Source organism: Lampetra planeri, chromosome 59 (genome assembly GCF_965212315.1).
Source record: "Lampetra planeri chromosome 59, kcLamPlan1.2.h2, whole genome shotgun sequence".
NCBI lineage: Eukaryota > Metazoa > Chordata > Hyperoartia > Petromyzontiformes > Petromyzontidae > Lampetra > Lampetra planeri.
The window spans coordinates 3556188-3576098 of record NC_136165.1 but is presented as its reverse complement, the minus strand read 5'-3'; the positions used below and the strand labels follow the sequence as shown (position 1 = coordinate 3576098).

The window sequence follows — 19911 nt, the reverse complement described above, 5'->3', positions numbered from 1 at the left end:
GAGCTTGCCTCAACTGCTGAATTTGATGCCGACCTGATCTCATTCTCACAGGCCATGCCCGTCAATCATCATAATAGGTGCTCACTAACAGCACTTTGTCAGCCATCAAACATAAACGGTCACCGCATCACGCGGCGCTTTCAGATGCGCTTCTGCGGCCGTCTGGAACTCTCTTCTTTTCCGATATTAGGAAGGCTATTGGGAGCTACGATGCACTTTAAAATCATCTACATTGAAAACTAATTTCTTTAGAACTGCTTTTTGTAATGAGTTTGTTTTCATTCCCCCCCGCACTTCCGATTACTTACGGTGCGAAAGACGTTCAACACACATCAGTTGGTCATGGCAGTAGAAATACATCTTCGTATAATTGTTTTTGGTGGGGGGAGTGACGGGACAGTGGTTAGCATACAGCGTTGTGAAACCAGTGACTCGAGTTAGATTCTCAGCCATGCCTGAACCAGTTCTGGGCACCCCATGTTTACCTATCAACCCACGCTGACCAGCGTGGCGTATGTATGAGCAAACAACCCTGACCACCGTAACTTCCTGGGATAATTCTTTACATAGTCGTGGGTTGATAAACGACTGTAAATTATTACGAATTATTAATGTATGTGTGTGTGTATATGCACGTGTCTTTTATGGAGACAGTAACATGTCCCCGGTTGCATGGATACGTTTTGTTTAGACTTTAAGGGAGGCAGTTACCCAATATGTTAACATTCATTTCAACATTCTTTTCGGCAACTAGGGCTCTGACGCAAGTATTTATTGCGGTCATAGGTGTCTTGCATATGCTGAATTGTACTCCAGAAATGCTTTGACAAACCCCTTCGACCAGCAGTGATGACGTTTGATGAAATAGTTCCACACATCATCGCGAAGCCCTCGTCGAACAGTGAATTGACGAAAGGGGCTGTACGTGCCACTACATTAGGCCAGCGTTGACAAACCCGTCGGATAAAACGAACAAAAATCTGCGTACACGCAATATATATGGTAAGGCCTCGACATCGGCGAGGGTTTTGATCTTGAAAAAATTCGCGAATGTGAATATTTTGTTTTTATGGTTGAAATGGGGGGGTTAGTTTGGGTTTCCGTGTCCCACTGAACATAAGTGAGAAAATTAAAATGGTTCGTAACATGAATTCTGTACTGTACACACAAAGAACAGGCTTTAACTTGAGTCAATTGTACAGTGATAGAAATAGATAAAAACACAATAATGAAACAAAATAGAATAAAGAAAATAAAAACCTAAATAAATACAGTAAATGTGGAAGTATTTTTTTATTTATCTTGCGCTAAAGTCATCCCTTTTTTTGACTTTTACTCTCACTTCCTCCTCTCACTCGACGCTTAGACCCCATGATCAAAATAAAACAGACAAAAATAGCACCAAAGACAGCGAGCACTTCCAACGGCAAAAAGCTTCATCACAACTGAGAACAATTGCTTGGGTGCGTACACGGGCTACAATCCACTACTGGACCGCACAAGCACAAGCACCCCTCTGCCACGATGCGACGTTTCCGAATCGCGAGCAGTCGAAGGAAAAGGGGCGCGGAACTTTAAACCGGCGTACAAATTTGAAGTCGCGAAGAAATCTTGATTTCGCTCGTAAAATCCGCGAATTCAAAGAGGGCTTTTTGCTGTACTCGTACAATCTGCGTTGTCGCTCAATTTTTAAATTCTTCATATTAAGTTCACTTGCTTGCTTGCGCGCTTACGACCGTGCAAATCTTTCGGTCGTTTTTTAACCCACTTGCCGTGATCCAATCGAGCTGACATTTTGCACACAGACTCGTTGTGCGTGACAATTTATTTTCGTGAAAATTTTTTTCCATAACTTTACACTTTTTAGGAATTTTTTAAAAATATTTAATTACCAATTGCTTAATGGTGGCAGGCAATCATCTGACCCATAGGTGGCAGCCATCTCAAGCCAGAGGACGAGAGGACTCTAGCCGCCACGCATATAAAGGATTTATAGTGAAAAACTTTGTTTTTACGGGTTAATTTTTTGCGGATGAAGACATCCTCCCCCGTGCCGTTTTAAGGTCGTGGCGGGTCAATTGACCGTAATTCACCGTGCTGGCCGGCATCGGTTGGCGAAGGAGTGGAGTAGAGTCGCAGAGGCATAGATCGATGTACATTACGGCAGTGGATTTTGCTGCACTGCTCACTAAGTAGGACGTGTGGTTACCAATCCAAAATACTTTCCATCCGAAAGTCTTTCTTGGCTTCTGAGATCTGGAGAGATTGGGCACACGTTGCCATTGATTTTGACGTTTAAGTGCTCGCTTCACCACGGATGATGTTGATTTCGTGGCGGTGTCTCATCGTTGCAAGCGAGGTTCCTATCATGTCCTGCATGAAGATGAATGTCTGACTTTATTCATAAAAATGTATGCATTTGTATTGTTAGGCATACTCCTTTTAATAAGTGAAGCACCTCCATCAATTTGCACAGGCGATATGAAAACATATAATTATTTACACCATTGGAACCTCATTTGCCAGTAAAAAATATGATAATTGGTTTTTTACCCTTCTATCTGGCAACAAAACTGACACCTTTTTTTTTACAAGGAGTCATGTTTGCATAGACCACACTACCTGCAGCCATAATGCAAAAAAAAAACATAACTGATAATATATGCACTGTCCTTGACGTTGATTGGTCCACACCCGAGACAGTGGCAGACCAGGAATGGAACGTGTCCCGAGAGGGGTGACCCGCCGGAGCAGATGAAACGATGATATCAACTCGTGTGCAGGCGCTACGCGGATTACATTGCAGGACCGTGATAGATGGTGGCGGACTCGGGAGTGTGAAGCCTTCGTCCGTCAGAGGATCGATAGTGGCCGATGATGATGATGACGATGATGATCGGTCCACTGCTAGATGAAGGCATCTCCGCAGTTTGTGTTTCATAGAGGGTCCAAATACAAATGAATCTCGAGACGCAGTACAGCAGCAAGCGGTGTGATGTGCACATCAGTGTAATACATACAGGAATGTGGATATAGTCTCGAGAAAAGAGAATCGGTCGGGCCAGAAGAGAGGATGAGGATCTTGAGCATGGAGAGTGTCTCCACATCAGCATCTGAATATTTATATATCATGGAGGAATACGATGAGCTATTAAGCTCTGTTTCACAGATGTCCAGTAGGCGTGGGTAAGAGCGTTACTACAACAACAAACAGTACATAAACATCACAGGAGTGCAAAGTACAAGAAAAGTAAACACATCACCAAAACACACACAAATGAAACTAAACCATCATCCCCATCCTACCAGGCAAAGCCCACGGAGGTAATAACTTGTTTTTCAGAAGCGACCTGGCCACAAATGATTGCTCAACAAAGTGGCCCACCATTTGGGCATTTAATAGCAGCCAAAATAATCTAAATCATCTCAATGCACGTTTATAAATTTGGAGGGGAAAACCCGAGGACCCCACGCGACCACGGGGATCGAACCCCCAACTTCCTGCATACCAGGCGAGGAAGGTAACATCTCACCATCGTGGCGCCCTTTAAATAAATAAGTAACCCTGCACGTGAGGGTTATTTGACCATTCCTCACCACAGTGATTCAGTCGTGGGTTGGTGAATTTGCGTTGGAGTATTACTGCCTCCTGCGTGCGCTTGCTTCTGGATGCCTCATCCACGCCAAACATCGCAACGCAGGATCCCTCCCAATAAAGAAGTCTTGAGACTTGGTGACGCTTTCCTGGATGAAGAAAAGGCCAGAATTGCCGTGATATTTCTGTACGTGCCCGCATAATAAGACGTCGATGGAATTTTTATCTGTTTAGTTTCTGAGTTCAAGGTTATCTTTCCGAATGTTGTAGCCACATTGCTGTATGCAAGCATGGAATGCAGGGAAACATCTCTGTACCCCATGCTTATTTAAGTTACCGTATTCTCGGGATTATGAGAGGCTCCTGAAAGTAAGACGCACTCATTATAACTTGTGCTCGGTGGCAAAGAAGTTGCGCAAATGAGGTCACGCCGATGTCTACCCGATTGTTTAAGATGCACCCCTAAACTTGTGCGCTAAAGTACAAAAACGAGTGTGGCTTATTTTATTACACGTGTTTACTCAGGCAAGTCTAACGGAGTCTGTGAAGACTTTTTTTTTACACGCTTTTATATTTAACTCACTCTGTTGTTGTCGTTTTTGTTGTTGTATCCTCAAATCTTGTAACTCAATTTAAACACACTTCCCAATGTGGTATCGACTGCAAACTTGGTATACTTATGTCATACTGATGACAATACTATATTTTATCATAACAAATAATACATTTTTAAACATTCTTTTTTATATGTTATGTTTCGGCTTGGGTCTAATTGTCCACGCTCAACTGACGTTGGCTGTTATTGGCCACGGTCCCTTACGTTATGGCAAGCTTCGGGGCCACTTCCTGGAGTCGTGGAGTTCTTCCGTTACTATTTAACTTTTTAGTACATTTCATGAAAGTGTGTTTTAAAAAAAATATTTTTAAAATATATATTATTCCAAAGGTTTCTTAGGGTTTTCACCTTAGGTGGCGACGTTGCTATTTCTTTAGTCCCAATCGAGGTAATTTTTCAGCTTTAGGATGCTTGGCCAACACCAGGCACAGTGTCCAATTTTTTATTAAGCTATGCGATGAACCCAAAGAGAACCGGGAGGACACCCATGCAGAACAGGAGACGATACAAATCCCGTGCAGAAAGGCGCCCGATTTGTGACTTGAACCCAGACGCTTCTTGATGCGACGGCGCAAGTGTTAGCCACTGCGCCACCCTGCACTCTCAAAATCACGACTGTCCCTAGCAATTGACTGTGAAGGTCATCTCGGACCATGTCTTCTCTTCCTGCTAAGCATGACAGCATGCTCTCGTTAATACGGTCACGCCACGTTTCTGCAGTGTCCCTGCTGGACGCGGTGGGAGCGGGGGGGGGTGTTAAGGGAGGTTAATTGAGGCAGACGAGTCTGTTGTGTAGTTGATAGTTGTATGTGGTTGGGTTAGAAAGAGGGGAAGGCCATTCATTGGTCGGAATCTCTTGAGGACTGCATTGAGAGGAAGCTGTGTGCAGAGTTGTTGCTGTGGCATGCTTAAACAACACAACGGCCTGGCAATAATGCTTTGACAAAGTGAAAGTATTTCTCGTCGTCGTCGTTGCTGGTGTTGTTGTTGTTGTAGTATCTGTACATTTGTTTTTTTAAACAGGTGCTTGAGCACAGGCTCAAAAGGTCCAGAACAGAGGTCGCAAACGGGTTTTTATTCCTTACCCGTACCCGTACCCGGCCGCACCAGGGTCACAAACGGGTACCCGTACCCGTACCCTACCCGGCCGGGTACGGGTAGGGTACGGGTACGGGTATCGGGTACCTGATTGCGACCTCTGGGATGAAGCCATGTTGCAGGCGCGGGTGGGTTGATTCTAGGAACTTGAATTGTGAGAAGAGACAAGACGTTGGGAAATGAGTGACAAACGGTGACTCACCAGTGACTCACGGCCTACCCGTACCCGTACCCGGCCGCACCAGGGTCGCAAAAGGGTACCCGTACCCGTACCCGGCCGGGTACGGGTATCGGGTAGGGTACGGGTATCGGGTACCCGGTTGCGGCCTTTGGTGCTCGCCCACCCAAGCAAGCACTGTTCCACGCTCGGCTCTGGTTAGCGTCCGAAATGTAACGATATTGAGCGCCATCCCGAGTGATTTTTGGTCACGGGTATTAATACAGTAGAGATAAGCCCCAATCCTAATAGATTTGGACCCGACCTCTTCTGGATCTGCGAACGTTTTGGGATTAGCAGCCTCGCTCTGCAAGGACTCATTGTGATTAGCGTCCAACTGTGTGTGTAACTGGCACACTCCTGCACACGCGCCGCATGTGGTGACAGCGCCGCGGATGTTTTTTGTACGCTGTCGCGGACAATTTAATTTGTTGCAAATTTTAAAATTGCATCCTGCAGATTGGCCTGCCGTAATTATATAATCTCTCGTTAATAAATAAATGAAGCGGCACTTCTTCCTCGGCTTGATGCATCCGCCTCAAAAGTGATGGCACGTTTGAGGCAGGTAGGTGGGTCGTTAAACTTCTTTCGCACCGTACGTAGCCAACCGCGCTAATCATTCGCCTTGTCACCCCTGCTCTCATAATAAAATGAATACACGTTTTAATTGCTGCGAGTGGCGATGAGCCTTTTCTTTTTTATATTCTCTCTGATATTATGATATTATATTATATTATGGCTGGTGACATGCCCAGCGGATAGGATGCTCAACTTGTTCGCACACGTTGGCAGATTGATCCCAGGCAAATTGCCCCTGGTTTAATACTCTGGGGGCATTAACTATAATTACGCTCGGTCTGCTTTAAAAGTGGGACGTTAAAGATTCCCTCCCCCCCCCCTCACTCCGATGTCGTGCAAAACAAAAGTAATAATAATCTATTTTTCTAATTATAAGCGCCGTTAAACAATCGTTCTCGGGGCGCTATGCGTGGAAAGGCAGAAAATAGTTTAACATCACCCCAGTAAAGAAGAAGCGAGAGAGACGTTTGGAAATAATTAGAGGGAGACATTTCAAACAAATGCGTTTTTAGTGGAGATTTGAAGATTTGTAAGTGGTTCTGCATGTCCCCCCTGACCTCGAAGGGACGTGGGGTTCCAGGTGCCACAATTGCAAAGGCACCGTCATCACGCCCAAGTGTGAAGCCTCAAGACCGTAGGCCTTTGTGCTTTAGCATCATGTTCCAAAATTGCCAAATTCGAACTTGTCTTATGTTCATACCAATGTACTCTTGCATGAGAAGCAGGCCACCCTATTTTTTTCCCTTAGCCATTGTCGGTGTTCACGGTACATTCAAGCGCGTGTTTCTCACGGTGTTTTGGTTCTTTTCTCTTTTCAGGTGGGTTCAATGAGAAGAAATCCAGCACAGAGGTAAGACACCTGTTCTGTGTGATTCATCTCTTCTTGCACCGCTTTCCAGCGAAGATTAGACGCACTTGTGCACCATCATCGTCCGTCCGTCCATCTGTATCTGTAAAGAAGAGTCGGGATAACGAGCAAAGATGGCCTAACACAAACACAATGTTCAGCATAAAGTTGCTTTGCTATTCGAGACTTGGTCTAGGTAAAACCGTCCAATTTGTTGATGAAAGGGTTGCCTGAAAGTTGGCGACCAAAAACTAGTGCTTACACGGACAGATGCATGTTGGAGAGCGTTACAGAATTCATCCTTTTGCTTGATTCTTCAAGTTTGATTCTTCATCTTTAACGAATAGAACTTGTTCCAAAAAATCAACCCCAAATGCGACTTGACATCTGAGGGGTTCTGTTATGATAAAATGGGGTTGTTTTTGCCCTTTTCGTGAACTTTGTGATGCACCGGTTATAAAATTACGATGTTTTACTACTGCAGTGTAAAATTGAATGACGCGGCACACAGCACAACCACTTCCCGAGCGCTCCTCGCTGTCTGGCGTGCGAGGGGCTGAACGCAAGTCGCAATCCCAAAGGGCTCTGACGTTTTGTAAAGTCTCCCATCTGAAGGTCAACATTGAGAGGTTATTGCGACCAATACCCAGTGATGTCACCACATTTCAGCATCGCTTCATTCTTTCTGGGAGATCTCAGGAACGTTGTTCAGTTGACAACCGACTTAAGTTTTAGGAGATACGTGATGCGGTGAGACTGATTTCCCACGCCTGTGATGAGGGCTTTGCACTCACTGTCTTCTCGACAGACCTGTTCTCCACCTGTGGACGGCTGCTTGCGTTGTGGCCGAAACGTCGTGAGAATTATTTTATTATGTTTTATTTTTATAATTGTATTATTTCCCTTCTACGTGACTTTACCGAAAGAACCAAGAAGAAGAATATAGTATTTTCATCAGTATGACATGAGTATACCAAGTTTGCAGTCGATACCACATTGGAAAGTGGGTTAAAATCGAGTTACAAGATTTGAGGATACGACGACAACAACAACAGACACAGTGAGTTAAATAAAAGCGTGCAAAAAGAGCTATGTAGTTTAGTGGGCCTTACCTGGTAAAATAAAAAATAGTTTAGTTTCGACTGACCGCCGGTGAGCGATTGCGGTGAAATCGGTGGGTGGTGGATCATCAATCCCCTTGTGTGCTGTGTTTCCAGAATACTGCAGCCACAGGACCTGGTGCCAAGAAGATCGGTCACAGAGGGGTGGATGCTTCTGGAGAAACCACTTACAAAAAGGTAAGAAAAAAAGCACGAAATTGTAGTTGACTTAAAAAAAACAAAGCCGTTTGTGATTGAGCTGTATGTGTGGGTTTATTACAACGTGGGGAGAGCGGTAGTGCAGCAGTTAGCGCGCTGCGCTACGCTACGAACCCGGCGGCGAGAGTTCGATTACTGCTTGCTGCCACCAGCACCAGTGATGATTATCTGAACCGGTCCTAGGCCTCCTGCCCCTAAGTCGACTCAGCCTCAAATGAGTACCTGGTGCGGTGTGTAAACATCGCCACTGTGGAGACGAAGGCAGTCCGGCATGGTGCTGGCCACCCAAACCCCCTCGTGTACCGTGCTAGCCTTCATAGTTGCTCGCTAAGAGCACTTGCCCCAACAGTCGATTAAGGCTATACAGGGATCTTTGTCTATATTATAGCATGTGTTTGTTGAAATAACTGGTAGGAAGTGGTATCTAAACCTGTCCTAGACCTCCCTTAGATGGACTTGGCCTTAAAATAATGAGTACTTGGTGTGATATGTTAACATCAGCAGTGGGGAGACAAAGTTGGCTGGATGTCCTGCTGGCCAGAGAATCCAACATGTGTGCAATTCGAGCCTTAATAGGTGCTCGCTAACGACGCTCGCCTCAACAGTCTGTGAAGCTAAAGCTTTGGATTTCTGTGTGTTTTGGGTAGCACTCATGGCAAGTGGGATCCAAGCCTCTTCTGGGCCTTCACTTGATTTACTCTGCCATTGATTTTCAGCCCTTTGCCCTTCCAATTCTGGAAGCAGGTCTATACGCACTGTTATCGGCAGTAGATGTTTTGTGATCTTACTTCACCGTGCCTGTCAGTGTTGGGTTGGTGAAAGGGACTCGTGAACTGTTTTGGATATCCACACACTTGTGCTGTTAGCAATTTCAGGTTTCTGTTTCATTTATTAGTTATAGCCCTGTGAGCCACTCGGTTCTTGAATCGGGTGCAACCGCAACAAACAAAAAACATAAACATGAACAAGAAAACATCTTAAAGTGACTATATGCGCAAACAGAAAAATCCCGAAAAAAACTGCAAAAGTCTTCCAGAAAACAAAGCACCGTACACCAACGCTGTGCAAAAATCCCAGTGGGATGCAAGTCAAACAACAACAACAACCACAAGACAACTTAGATTAAAGCCATCATTCTAACTCTATACTGCAAGCAATGGGAGGGAAGTGAACTCAAATCAGGTTCATAACACAGTGCGATTACCGCTGTGCCACCAATCCTATTTGAATTGTTCATCATCAGCCACGCTCTCTCCGCTGCTGGATGAAGGCCTCTCTAAGCTGCCACCATGTATGTATGTACGTACGTAGCCAACCATGTTTATCGGAGGTGCAGGGTAAGGATAAACCAAACACAAAAAGCAGTTCTAGAGAAATGAGTTTTCAATCTAGGTGATTTAAAAGTGAATAGCTCCCAGCGGCTTCCTAATACACTGGTCAACACACTTTTTTTGGCATAAGGTATTCCAACGGTATTAAGGTAATTTTGGGGTGCTGATTCCAAATCTGGCATCAGTTTTTGTCTATCACATCAGGTTTTTGAGATGTCAAATATTGCATTTTCAATTAAAACTGCAGAAGAAAAATATAAAATAAATGTGGATATCTACATAAAATGATATTATAAACACACTATCCTAAAAATACAGCACCATATTTTAACACTAAAGCAGTCACTGACTCGCAACAACTTGCAATCATAAGTGACAGAGTTAATTTCGGGTAAAATCAATGAAAATGGGGTATGCCGATAGCATAAAAATGAGATGTGTTAGAGCAAATCTGAGATCAGATTTGGAATCAGCACCCTGAAATTAGTCTAGAACAGCTGCAAAAGTCCAGGCCAGAAAAAAATGTTTTTTTTGTTGACCAGTGATATCGATGCAGCGATGGGGGGTGGTAATCCGTTCTACAGCTTGAGTACTAATTATGCCGCATGCCGTTGTGTGGTTTATCGTCAGCTCTGCTGCTGCTGCGGTTGCAATGATGACCGAGCGGCTGTTGATTTTTGTTGTGGCAGACCACATCGTCAGCCCTGCGAGGGGCCATCGAGCTGGGCATTGGCTACACGGTGGGCAACCTGAGCTCCAAGCCCGAGCGAGACGTCCTCATGCAAGACTTTTACGTAGTGGAGAGCATATTTTTCCCAAGGTAAGTTTCAATAGGCTATCAACCGCGTGGTGGAGAACGTGCGTGCGTGTGTGTGTGTGTAAACATCGCCACTAGGGAGACAAAGCCGGCCGAGTGTGGTGCTGGTCACCCACCCCCTCCCTCGTGTGCCGTGCCGGCCTTCATAGGTGCTCGCTAACAACACTTGCCCCTACAGTCTGTTAAGGCTACGCGGAGGATCTCTTTGTGTGTGGGCGTGTGTGGGTGCGTATACATAGTTGGAAGCACTCGTATCGCGGTTAACAATGCTTCACTATGAACTCTGGCGACACAAGTTCGATTCCCAGCCGAAATTAAGCCCTGACAATAGGCCTGTGGCCAAATTATTCAGAATGTGCCCAATGGGTGACCGCTGTGCATAAGAGAGGTGTTGCAAGGCTGCGTTTTCAAGAGAGGGCAGTGCAGCTTGAACATATATGCACCCCACATTCACCAACCCATGCTGACCAACGTGGTGAAGTATGGTCAAATTACCCCTTGGAACCACACGGTGTGAGGAGAGGCCTCCATCCATCAGTACAATACGTATCTGCACGGTGCATTCACTTACATTTCATATGCTCAATTATAACTGTATTGCATGTATATTAAGTGTAACATGAGGTTGTATGTGTGCATTGCGATGTGTTTATAATTGGTGACATTTTTTGTACAATTTGGATTTCCATTCCTTGTTATAATACTAAAACCATTTTCCCATCATGCACTGAACGTCAATGTAGTCATCGAACAAAGATGGTCACTGCATTGCACGCTTTAAGATGCGCTACTGTGGCCATCTGGAACGCTCTTCCTCCAGTTCTTTTGAAGCCTCTGGGAGCTTTGGACTTTCACATCATCGAGATTGAAAACTCACTTTAGAACTGCTTTTTTGTGTTTTGTCCTTCCCCCACACTGCCAAATTAGCACGGTTGGCTATGTATGGTGCGAAAGAAGTCAATTACGTACATGCGTGTGTTTACGGTGGTGTTTTTTTTATCTCGCTCTTGTGCGATCGGGGACTTGCTCGTGCCACCATGTTTTTGTTGATCGATTCCCCTGCGTCCGTTTGTTCACAGCGAAGGAAGTAACTTAACGCCCGCTCACCACTACTCCGACTTCAGATTCAAGACCTACGCGCCGGTGGCTTTCAGATACTTCCGTGAACTGTTCGGGATCAGACCCGATGATTATTTAGTGAGTTGCCATCACGTTTCTTTTTGACAATAATGTTAATTTCGATTTAAAGCTTTCGTGACTGCAGGGATTCATCTTCTTGGTTCTTTTGGTAAAGTCACGTAGAAGGGAAATAATAAAATAATAAAATAAAGCACAATAAAAGAATATAATAATAGAAGAAAATTATTTTATTATGTTTTATTTTTATTATTTTATTATTTCCCTTCTACATGACTTTACCGAAAGAACCAAGAAGAATAATATTAATTGGGAACATTCAACTGTACAGATAGGTTGTAAGCATATATGTAGTTTTTCCTCATCGTTTCGAATCTTTCCTTTGGCGTCCTCTGGTCGAGCACCAATTGGGTCGAGGCTCAAAAGAAAGCCGTCCCTTGGTGAGGACCAATCAGTTTCAAGGACAATGCATATATTATCATAATGTGTTTTTTGTTTGCATTTTGACTGATAGTATTGTGGTTAAGGCAGACATGAATCCTCGTAAAAAGGTTACAGTTTTGTTGCCATTAAAAAGGGGAAAAACCCTATTATTATATTTTGGTACTGGCAAAGGAGGTCTAATGATAAAAATGACTTGACTTGACATTCTGTCATTCTGACCACAGGGTCAGAATCCCATCAGGGGGTTGCAGAATACCATGTCTCGCACGGCCACTTCTGACTGTGCGCGCGCTGTCATTCTGCTTGTGCGCGTGGACAGTACTCGCTGTGCAGTGAGCCGCTCATCGAGCTTACAAACCCGGGCGCCAGCGGCTCCGTGTTCTTTGTTACAAGCGATGATGAGTTCATCATCAAAACGGTTATGCACAAGGAGGCGGAATTCTTGCAGAAGCTGCTTCCTGGATACTACATGGTAAGTGCTTCTCTGCAGGCGCTCTGTGCTCGTTAATTGCCGCGCTGTTTGCGGCGCTGTCCCCCTGCCTGACGACGCGGTAGGATGTTGCGAGGTCGTGGGATTGGATTTTGTGATTGATATTTGCGATAAACAAAACCGTGGCAATGTTCCCCCGAAAATCGTGTTCAAGGGTGGGTCCTGCTTTTGGATATTTTGAAGCTGGGGTTGTGAACAATTGAAACATTTATTTTTCGGTGGTTTTGTGCATAGATGTGGTAGCGTAGAAGTCCAGTACAACAAATTATTTTACTGGACTTCCCACTGCTGCCCCATAGTCGCAGCCTATAACGCCTGTTGTGCATAGCGGTCACCAGAGGTCGCAAACTGGTTTTGATTCCTTACCCGTACCCGTACCCGGCTGCACCAGGGTCGCAAACGGGTACCCATACCTGGCCGTACCCGTACCCTACCTGTACCCGGCCGGGTACGGGTAGGGTACGGGTATTGGGTACCCGATTGCGACCTCGGGAATGAAGCCATGTTGCAGGTGCGGGTGGGTTGATTCTAGGAACTTGAATTGTGAGAAGAGACAAGACGTTGGGAAATGAGTGACAAACAGTTATTCACCAGTGACTCACGGTCTACCCGTACCCGTACCCGTACCCGGCCGCACCAGGGTCGCAAACGGGTAACCGTACCCGGACCCGGCCGGGTACGGGTAGCCGGGTATCGGGTAGGGTACGGGTTTCAGGTACCCGGTTGCGACCTCTGGCGGTCACCCGTCCAAGTACTATCCTGAATCAAATCCCGCTTAGTTTGCGTGATCTGACGAGATCTGCCGTTTTTCCAAGTGATCTGGTAAGATGCACGACCAGGGCTTGATTCCTCACTGAATATTTTCCTAGTAGCTGGCAGACCAGGAGTGGCAGGTGACTTGCGGCCAGAGGCCACATTCCGAGAGGGATACTGGATGTCGTGCACCTGTGTGTGGGAATATTTTCTTGGTCGCTGACCCCGCACATACCCAACTCGACAAGTATAATCCCTTGACTTTAAGCATATGACCAACTCACCGTGGAATTAATTCGATCTCGTTGAGTTTCAGAAGCAACGCAGAGTTCAGGCCGGATCACGCTTGGGATGGGCTGCTTGATTTTTTTGTAAAAATAAACAAAAAACGACTGCTTTGTTTTCTCCACCTCCACCGCAGAATTTGAACCAGAACGTGAGGACACTACTGCCCAAGTTTTACGGCCTGTACTGTGTTCAGTCGGGAGGTAAGAACATCAGGCTGGTGGTGATGAACAACCTATTGCCACGCGCAATGAAGATGCACATCAAGTTCGACCTGAAGGGCTCCACGTACAAGCGCCGCGCGTCGCGAAAGGAGCGCGAGAAATCGAACCCCACGTTCAAGGACCTCGATTTCATTCAGGACCATCCCGATGGACTGCTCCTTGACTCGGACACGTACAGCGCCATGTCGAAGACCTTACAGCGCGACTGTTTGGTAAGGCGCTATTCCAACGCTTTCTGTGAGCTGTGAAAGCTTTAAATGTCCGAATGATGGGTCACTTTTGTTTCATTTGTGGCGAGGTCGCCTCTGAAAAATAAGTTCATACCTCAGTGGGCTTTGCCTGGTAGGATAGGGATGTTTGAATTGTATGTGTTTGGGTGATTTTGTTTACATTTGTATGATGTGTTTGTACTGTTTGTTGTAACATTGTTACCCGCCCCGGCTGAACATCTTTGAAAAAGAGCTTTACAGCTCATAGGATTCCTCCGGCACAAATAAATATTCTGATTACGCTTCTGTGAGCGATGAGCAAACCCCGACACAACAGGAGATTGCGTCGTGGCAAGAGATTTAACACCGCGCAAGGGTGTGCCCTGCCGCTCCATGAGCAGAGGAGGACGGCACGTCTCCCCATCACGCCTTGCATGCCATGTGACCACCACATTGCACGTGCAATGCTCTCGGGCCTTGCCAAAGCCATCAGCTCGCAAGATCTCAACGTGTGTGGCCTTATTATTGATAGTTGCCTTGTAGGCAAGTGCTCATGCGGGCTCTCGGAGGCGTAGGGCAGCACAAGATCATCACGTGTGCATTTCAAAATACAAATACCTCGTGAAGGGAAACTGATGTTGTGATGAAAAAACGTGTGGGTCTTTCCCACCTCTTTCAAGATGATTGCGCAGTGTGAAAGAGTCGTCCCAAAATTCCCTCCTCTATCTTGAACTTCCTCTAGTTGCAGGTCCCTCTGCCAGCAGCGGCTTGTACGTATGCACATTGAACTTCTTTTGCACCGTACGTAGCCAACCGTGCTAATTGGCGGTGCAAGGAATTGCAGGGTTGCTCCCTTACCTTCTCTTACCTTGACCGCACACTTACATGTTGGCCGCTATCCAGCTTTGGCCAGTGAAGGGGGATGGGGGTAACACAAAAACAGCCCCACCCACCCACCCACATGGCCACATGCTCTGTAAGCCCATTATGAACAAGTGGTTAGGTTTGCAACGAGTACACGCCGCTTGCAAAAAAGCAGATTATCAATGTTTGGTTGTTTTGTTATTCCGTAGCGGGATTACACGTGCGGCTATTAGCACAGGGTGCTCCCACACACACACACCCAGTGCTGTTGAGTGCCAGATTTGTGCAAGTGATGATGTAACAGAGGTCGCAAACGGGTTTTGATTCCTTACCCGTACCCGGCCACACCAGGGTCGCAAACGGGTACCCGTACCCAGCCGGGTACGGGTAGCCGGGTATCGGGTAGGGTACGGGTATCGGGTACCCGGTTGCGACCTCTGTGATGTAATGATGCATGTGCCCTTGTGAAAAAAAGAGCCTAGGTCCTTGGGAGGTGAAAAGAACTACGTGTTTTTTGAGTCTGTGTAACAGCGCTAATGTTGTCTTTGATTCACAATGCTTCTTTGCGAAGGCAGAGGTAGCGTTACACGTGGAGGAAAGCTTAATGATGTTGGGTTTTTTTTCCCGGGCTACCCAATTATTCAAATAATGGGGTACATTTTTTACCAGGCCATTGGGTTCATACGCTCCAGTAATTAGATTACAATGGGGTGGGGTGGGGAGGACAAATTATGGACCTCTCTACTTGCGTGTGCGGCTGGACGGGAGGAGACAATCAAACTATCAGAACCGATGCTGGACAGGACGTCCCCATCGGCTTCCAGCAAACCCGCACTGACCAGCGTGGTGTGAAGTATGGTCAAACAAACCACCCCACGACCGAAAGGGGTCGGGATAACTTAACTTTTCCTAGACAGTGTTCCCACGCAGTTACCCGTCCTGAGTACTATCCTAACCATGTGCGTGCACACTCCACTCCCAGTGCCCGCCAGCCCGCTAAACTTTTGTCTAAATGTAGCATGACCGTATAACCCTTTTCCCATTCCAATGGTGTACGTGTACGTCATTCGGAACGGAATCGGAAGAAAATCTCAAATAAAATAACTTCATCAATACCAAAGGCTCCTACAAGGCCATGAAGGAGGGCGTGTGGCACAGTTTTACCGCCAGCTGTCATAGAGTGCGGTCGTGTCGCTACAGTTCTTTGCGGTGAGTACACAATGTCTTTTAAAAATAGCAACGGCGCTATGCCTCGGTGATTAAAATTAACGCTCAACCGCTTGCACGTTCCGATATTCATCGGTGAACGGGACCCACCCTGCAGCTCGCAGACGTCTTGGAATGGAAAAGAGGGGTAACAGCGAAACCCACGGAAAGGAAAGTGCTCGATACTTGGTGCAAGTGGAGGGTGCGGTAGGCGTGACATTGTCAGCTCGACTCGGGAACCCAGCTCAACGCTGTGGAATGCGGTAGACGTCATGAAGCAGACGTGTGCAGCGACGTCACCAACAAGCACGTGCGTTTGGGCGTGTGCGTTGATAATGCAGCCAGTAAAACTTTGTCTCCTATAGTAGGACAGCAGTGACTGCTACCCACCCAAGACCAAACAGCTCAACTTACTCACGAGGCGAAGTTAATGAGTCTGAATGAAGATGCAGAATAAGGATTGTAGTTTTTACCTGCCGACTGCTTTTTTTGACGAGACTAAAAATCTACTTAATGGAATCCACAGACTTGGACGACCACTAAAGTGACGTAGCTTGTCGACGACAAAAGCAAGACTTTGACCGAAAAAAAACAATGCTTGACCGCATTAGCCGTGGAATGGAAACGCGCCTGACACCACGTCACGTGCAGCTGCTCTGTGGATTACAACGCCGCAGGATCGCGAGAGGTGGCGGCGACGGTGGCGGCCGCTTCGGGGAAGGCCTCCATCCAGCAGTGGATCGACCGTGACCGCCGACGGTGACCTCATTAAAGTCGGGTGTCCGTTGCAGGTCCTGGAGAGCTTCAAGATCATGGACTACAGCCTCCTGATCGGTGTCCACAACCTGGACCAGGCGCAGAGGGAGCGCGACGCCGAGGGGCTGGCGATGCCGGGGTTCGGCTTGGGGGCCTTGGACCCGCGCAGGCCCCCGGGGCAGAAGGCCCTCTACTCCACCGCCATGGAATCCATCCAGGCCGAGTCGCGCACGGGAGCCACCACGCACCAAACGGAGGATTGGTGAGTCGGTGTACGCACGCGCGCACACCGCGCGCGCCGCACATGGCTGCCAAGTGGTGTCACGCACAGCACACAGGGCTGGTGAGTGGTATCTCACTCACCAAACAGAGGGTTGGTGAGTAATGTTCATAGTACTGCTTGTTGCTGGCCACTTGCTTTCTGATCCTTTAGGCCTGTGCTCACTAACCGTTATATACATGTGTATATTTATAAAAAAAAAAACCTTGCACAAACCACATCCGCCCCCCCCCCCCTCCTGGCAATTTGCCCCATCGTGAGTGATGGGAGACATTGGTTTTGCTTTGCCCGTAAATTGGACGGCAAGGAACATTCGCCGGCACATAAATCGTGAGCCTCTTTGTTTGTGGCAGCTGGTAATGATTTCTATTGCGCTTGGCCCGTGTTGTGCGCCGTGCGTGCGGACGTGCTTTTCTGCAGAGTGGCATCGGTTAGCGCGCTGCATTGCGCTACGAACCTGGCGACCCGAGGTTCGGTTCCCGCTAACGGCCAGCACCAGTGACGATTGTCTTAACCGGACTCTGCCTCAAATGAGTAACTGGTGCGGTGTGTAGTAAACATCGCCACTCAGGGAGACAAAGGCGGTCGGGCGTGGTGCTGGCCACCCCACCCCACTCCCTCGTGTGCCGTGCCGGCCTACACAGGTGCTACTCGCTAACAGCACTTGCCCCAACAGTCTGTTAAGGCTACATGGGGGGTCTTTGTTTTTGTCTTCTGCAGCATGGGAGGAGTTCCAGCCAAGAACAGCAAAGGGGAACGACTTGTCCTTTACTTGGGCATCATCGACATCCTTCAGTCTTACAGGTTCGTGAAAACACTCCAATGAGAAAAACAACCCGATTTCGAACAGCGTTCAAATCAACCACACGTTTTTATCATAACACTGAATAATAGTAATGAGCATTGTTGTGTAGAATGTACGTCAACAAACCTCATAAAGCCTTCTTCACCGATCGGTCCCTCTACATGAAAAGCAAACGTTTTTTTTTCTTTACACAAAGGGCTTTCGTTATCACAGGGCGACACGACCACACTCTTGACAGCTGGCGCCAAATTGCCACACGCCCTCCCGTATGTCCTTGTTGGAGCCTCGGTGTACCGATCAAGTTATTTCGTTGTTTCTTCCAATTTCGTTCCGGTGACGAACGCGTACGTACACGTACATCATCGGAACGGAATGGGAAGTAAGACTGATGACGTATAAATACGTCATCAGAATTGTAAAGGGTTAAGTTACTCAATCTTGTATTTTCTCCGCTTACGGTTAAACGCTTGCATTTTATGGACCAAACGTTGTCTTCCCCCCGCCCTCCCCCGTCAGGTTGATCAAGAAGCTGGAACATTCATGGAAAGCATTGGTGCACGATGGGGTGAGTCAATCGGTCGATCTTTATTGCGTGCGCCAACGTCGCCCTCAATGAAGGAAGGCATCCGGTGCGCGTGGGAACGCAACGGGAGCGGTACGGGGAGTGGGGGTTGGGGGCGTTGAGCAAACAGGAATTTAAAATAAACCCCGTCACGCCGTCGGCAGCTAACACCGACTGAGCAAAATAAAATAAAAATACAATAAAATGTTCCACAATAGAGGTTTGTTTTTGGTGGGTTGGATCGCGTAATTATAAATGTGTCGTCAAAGCCGTCACCGCCAGACGCAGCCAGTTAGTGAGGTTTGTCACGTACACAAAACGTGGCCAATTGGTTTCTATACTCTGGTTCTTTCGGTAAAGTCACGTAGGTATAAAAAATAAAGAGATCACGACGTTTCGATCGCAACGCAAGCAAATCGTCATCAGGTGTGACAACCACAGCAAGAAAAAAATTGTCCCACCCGATGACGATTGCTTGTGTTGCGATCGAAACGTCGTGATCTATTTTATTTTTTCCACCTACGCGACTTTACCGAAAGAACCAAAGAGTATGGAATTGCTGCAGTCACGAAAGCTTCAAATCAAAATTCGTTACGAGTTCAGCCCGAACCAACCGGTGTGCTGGAGAGTAAACCCACAACATTTATATAATTTTACTTTCCAACACATCGATGTGCTCAACTGGGTAATGGACTGGCACGTTTTGTTAACGTGACAAACCTTATTAATTGGCTGCGTCTGGCAGTGGCGCGGGTTACACTGATATTCACGCGATCTAACCCATAATATTGGTCGCAAATGCCTAGGTATTAAATCAAAATAGAATTGGGTCAATCATTGGTGGATGCAAGGAAGAAAGGGGGCTATCACCCCCCCCCGACCCAACCCCTCACAAGACCCTGACAATTGGTATTTTCTCAATATTTACCGGCTAGATTGCATTGCCCGTCCTTTATTATTAATGTAGGGCCCTGTTTAGAAAAGCTTAACTTTGAACCCTTGGATTCCACCTCTGGAGTAGGCTTGACTTTTTTTTTTCCCCATTAAAAAAATTATCTGCAGATATACCGATTTGTTTCATCGGCGTCTTCTCACGAGATGAAATATAAAAGTTACGTTGAGCGCTCACGGTGATTTAATGTCGAGTCGTGGCCATGGAAGTTGGCATTGCAAAATATCTGTCTCTCATGTGCGTGTGTGTGTGCGTGCGCTCACGAGCAAATCTGGGTGTGTGGGGAGCGGTAGTGTAGTGGTTAGCGCGCTGCGCTACGAACCCAGCGACCCGAATTCGATTCCCGCTCACGGCCAACACCAGTGACGATTATCTGAACCGGTCCTGGGCCTCCCCTAGGTCGACTCGGCCTCAAATTAGTACCTGGTGCGGTGTGTAAACATCGCCACTAGGGGGACAAAAGCGGTCGGGCGTGGTGCTGGCCACCCACACCCCCTCGTGTACCGTGCCGGCCTTCATAGGTGC

At 46.9% G+C, this 19911-nt stretch overlaps 1 protein-coding gene across 1 annotated transcript in view; it reads left to right on the top strand.

The window, feature by feature from the left end:
* Positions 1-4864: 4864 nt before the first annotated feature.
* Positions 4865-19911, top strand: part of LOC144736164 (phosphatidylinositol 4-phosphate 5-kinase type-1 alpha-like) — a 44096-nt gene continuing 29049 nt past the window's right edge. Inside the window, 10 exon segments of the mRNA XM_078618750.1 lie at positions 4865-4948; positions 6854-6955; positions 8170-8250; positions 10292-10422; positions 11499-11616; positions 12320-12472; positions 13665-13964; positions 16823-17049; positions 17788-17871; positions 18389-18437. Of these exon segments, the coding sequence (XP_078474876.1) occupies positions 4865-4948; positions 6854-6955; positions 8170-8250; positions 10292-10422; positions 11499-11616; positions 12320-12472; positions 13665-13964; positions 16823-17049; positions 17788-17871; positions 18389-18437 (1329 nt within the window).